The sequence below is a fragment of the Nuphar pumila genome, chromosome 4 (genome assembly GCF_984573655.1).
Source record: "Nuphar pumila chromosome 4, dmNupPumi1.hap1.1, whole genome shotgun sequence".
Taxonomy (NCBI): Eukaryota; Viridiplantae; Streptophyta; class Magnoliopsida; order Nymphaeales; family Nymphaeaceae; genus Nuphar; species Nuphar pumila.
This window is the reverse complement of record NC_143252.1, coordinates 108,768,365-108,772,699: the sequence shown is the minus strand read 5'-3', so window position 1 is coordinate 108,772,699 and position 4,335 is coordinate 108,768,365. Positions and strand designations below refer to the sequence as shown.

The 4,335-nt window shown below is 39.8% G+C and overlaps 1 protein-coding gene across 1 annotated transcript; it reads right to left on the bottom strand.

The window, feature by feature from the left end:
• Positions 1-1,128: 1,128 nt before the first annotated feature.
• LOC149840496 (actin-related protein 2-like) lies at positions 1,129-4,335 on the bottom strand. The gene is made up of 7 exons (XM_090005083.1): positions 4,261-4,335; positions 4,020-4,088; positions 3,772-3,855; positions 1,753-1,814; positions 1,603-1,667; positions 1,442-1,527; positions 1,129-1,224 (listed from the first exon to the last, which is right to left on the bottom strand). The coding sequence occupies exons 1-7, from the start codon at positions 4,333-4,335 to the stop codon at positions 1,129-1,131; spliced, it is 537 nt and encodes a 178-aa protein (XP_089861209.1).

Sequence of the window (4,335 nt, the reverse complement as noted above, 5' to 3'; positions counted from 1 at the left end):
CCGAGCTGTGCGAGAGGAACGTGGTGCAGAGCCGGCTGATGAGCTCGCTGGCGGAGCGGGTGGAGCACCTGGAGAGGGTCGTGAGCCAGCAGAAGCTGAGGAAGAAGATGAAGAAGCAGAGGGTAGCGACCAACGCTGCAAAGGCACGGGGCCCTTAGTCCGCGTAAACGTGTTCGATTGGCGAAAAGAAGAGCGGCAAAGAGGTGTGCATGTCTTGTGAATATTCCATCTACTGATCTTCCCCACTTTTTGTTCGTGAAAATATTGTAAAGAACGACAAAAACTGATCTTCCCCACATTTTGTGAAAATATGCGAATGCTTAGTGTTTAGGAAATGCCTTGATAATATGCGATTGCTAAGCCATGCAGTATCGGAGTTCGGTTCATCCCCCATCTTTATACTCCACGCAAGTTGTTTTGATCAAATCTGGCTGTATAGATGGATTCAACACGGTTGGATCGGATTTTTTTTAACAAAAAAAAATGTTTTTTAAATCATGTCAATCGTCGATTTTTGAATCGCCATAATATCCTGCAAATAAGTCAGATTTAGGTGATTCAAATGTTGATATGATGTGGATCATATCTGTGGAGTCCGATTTGATCAGAACAACTTGCAACAATGAAATCCCGAGGGGTATAAAGATAGGAATGACATTGGAGATGAGTGGAACCGATTTCTGCAATATCCGAGAGATCTCTCGGTTATGATAGTGCGGCCCCACCATCCGATTGTCTCAATCGACCCGGACATGCACTTTTCACTAAATTGCAACTTTTTCCTTTTTTCTTTTGGGGGGGGGGGGGAATAAGCAAGCTGAAGGATAACTCTAAGATTCGAACTCGAGACCCCTTGGTTATATGATAGTGTGACCTAACCAGATTGCTAATCTCATTTGATCCCAACTTTGAAACCATTTTACGGAAAATATCAATGAAACATATAGGTTTAATAAGCAAAACATAATTTAAAAGCAACACAAATTTTCTAACGTAAAAAGTTCGTTCTCGAGGGCAATTACACGTTGGAAAAAAGACTTTCTTCTTCTGGAAGTATCTTTCTCACAAAGTTTTTCAAAATCTAAGTAAGCTTTCAACTTCTAGGATGACATGTGAATCTGGAAATGTTTAAAGTGACATGTACCATGCCTGGCCGCATTTTCTTAAGCTTGCAACGCCGTCTTCCTGATAGTTCTCTTTGCTGATCCAAAGCTCAGGAGCGTCCTGCAGAAATTGTATGTTCAAAAGCTTGTTCATGTTCCTTCAACTAGTTAGAAAAAACTGGTCAAGAATCTGCTCTTGTGGCTTTTGGAATCCGTACAAAGTGTGCAAGCTTTACAATCACATGAACAGGTTTTCATGATCTCACACAAAATTGGATATTCTGCAGAACTTGTGTGTACTGAATCTTAGTTATTTTCAAACGCATGATTAAACATACCTTCATTATACTTGCAAGTACAGCGCCTCCAAGATAGACTAGGTGCTTTCTCCGTGGCGGGTCCTCTATTCGCAGCCTTAGCTTCTGGACCAAGAAAGTACAGGTACAAGTGGTTGAGCTCAATCATGCACCCAGAGAGAGAGAGAGAGAGGTTCAGCCCTTCAGCCCATCTCTATTTCCTTTCAAGACATGCTCCACATAACGGTCGATTATCTCCTTCTCCAAGCTGCACATTTCGAGGGATGTACCGTGACACAGGGAAGAACCATTCCACCAATTTTGTACCAAAGATGAGTAGTTTGAATCATTACCGACTGGGCAATCCAGGGTACATGGTACTACTCCCTCCGCTGAGAACGATATGCTGGTAAAGCTGCATAAAATAAAGCAAAATTAGAATGCAGAAATAGATGCCCTGACAGTAATAGAACACGTCATTTTATAAAAAGATAATGCTAAGTTTCCAACTTAATGTTTGGCATTCCGTTTTGGCACTGAGAAGAATGGATGCCAAAGAGAAAAGCTCTTGCAAGTGAACAGATTGGTGAAAATACACTTTTTCAAAGGAAAACTAGAGGTAAAGCATAAGCTTCGCACTGAATGTGGAAAGTCACCAACCTCCTGCTGATGGATGTCTTACCAGCAGACTTCACAACCATTACAACTACATGGCTGAAGAATAGGTAAGGTTATCAGCAGAAAGAGATTCTAAATTTTGATTCTGATCTTTCACTTTATTGTAAGAGATGCATGTAAAATAGTCAATTCTTGAAGATGAGGTTAGAGATCAGCATATCAATATTGCAAATCTGCCATTCCTAGACTTCATTCGGTCTCGGTCAATAGGGATGCAACTTAATAGCATGAAACTTCTATTGATATAAATAAATCATACTCCTTCCCCTGATTTTCCTATTTAAATGCCCGGTTTCTACTGTAATGCTTTCAACCAGTTACTGAGCATGCACGCAATTCTGGTTGAGAAACAAGGTTAGTATGAACTTTTCCAATTTCAACTGCAGTGTCATATATACATTTTGTTAAAAGCTGGAAAAAATTAAGATCCCTGCCAAGAAAATCTTCTAAAGGCCTTTTACAATGCCAGCACTTGCCACTGCTTGGGTTCATCACTGGATTAGGCATGAATGAAAAATCTTATGTGTGTGTGTGTGTGAGAGAGAGAGAGAGAGTGAGAGAAAGAGAGACTAATCGAGTAATTTCTTGTAGCTTAAGAATTAATAGTGAGTCTCTCGTAAGATCAATATCCCTAACATAAATGTAATAAAGAGATCCATAACACATGGTTACTTCACTTTGTAGAGAAATTAAAATAACAAAAAATATGCGAAAGCAATATAGGATCTAACAAAAGCACAATCAAATCACAACACAAGGGTTTCCGTGGTTTGGTCAACACGACCTACATCCACGGGGCACAGAGAGAATAATCCACTATAATGAAAGTAAAGAGTACAATGTAGAGAGTACAACGTCTAATAGTTTGCCCAAAGCTAAAGATAATAACAACAAAGAAATCACATGAAGAAATGAATACAAGATTACCTCTCAGGTGCACAACCCGAGTCAAAGCCCACACCACAACCAACACCTCTCTCTGAGGATCAATGCGTGGTGATGAACCTTCTTCTTTCCTTTTCTTCTTTCTACTATCTCTCTCTTACTTCTCTCTCTCTCTGCAAACTGCACACAGCCACTCTACCCTTCTCCCTCCAGCACACAGTCTTTGCACCCCTATTTATAGATGGCATAGAGTCTTCTAGATATGAACCTTCTAGAAGTGAGCCTTTTAGACTCATTTCAGAAATTGAAGGGGTTTTAACCCTTCAACTTTCTGCATTAATGGGAGTTAGGTGGCTATTTCACTTCCCCACATCATTAATGAGGGGATAGGGCTGACCCTTCAACTTCTCCTGCATTAATGAGAAGTGGGTGGTTATTCCACTTCCCCACACCATTAATGAGAGATAGGGTTGGACCCAACACACTTTTTTTGCATAAGACATCCATCCAATACGCACTTTTTTAGTAGAGAAAAGTTGAATCCTTGTGATAGCTCCTAAGCTCATACGATAAGAAAATCATACAAGTGACCACAGCTAGATGCTCATAACTACCAGTCATTACAATAACCGCAGCAGATTAATATGTTTAGTCATGGATATAATAACAGAAATAAACCAAAAATGTAAGCCATTGAAAATGAAATGTGGCAGCTCCTATGTAGCAACTCGTACTTAAACCCTGCAACTTCTGGAAATCGAGGTACTCTACTATCAACAGTTAAGCAATAAAGCAGAAAACTTTCATACCAACATACGGCTGTCAATGTCCGTCTCCTGGATACAACGAAATACCATGTCAGCCATACCATCACCTTCAACATCTATAAGCTCCTGCATGAAGCAAGTTAATCCATGAGATGGAAAAAGAAGAAGAAAAGACTGGCTTCAAATAAGATATAGTAAGATGAAGACTTCGAATCGAAGGATGAGAACAGCAAACTAGTTCTACTGTCAAGTCAAAAGATACATCATTTAGTAAGAAAAAACAGACTTACTGGAGTGAAAAGAGCCTCAGGTGCGTGGAAACGTTCAGTTCCAACTTTTATAACCCTGCGATCTGGAAGCTGACCCCAAACAAGATTAGCAAAAAAGCAAAATACAACGTAGTAAATGCCTCAGCAAAATTATCTAGCAACTGAAGAGGAAATATACAAATCAACAACTCAGCAAAATTGATGATTGAGGAACATGTTACTCAAAGAAGGATAGCATGCTTATTTAAATAAAAAAATCTACTTGATCCTGGATTGTGAAAATTAACGTATTGAGCTCAAGCCCATAGTCCAAGCTTGAGCCACACCAAACTTCCAT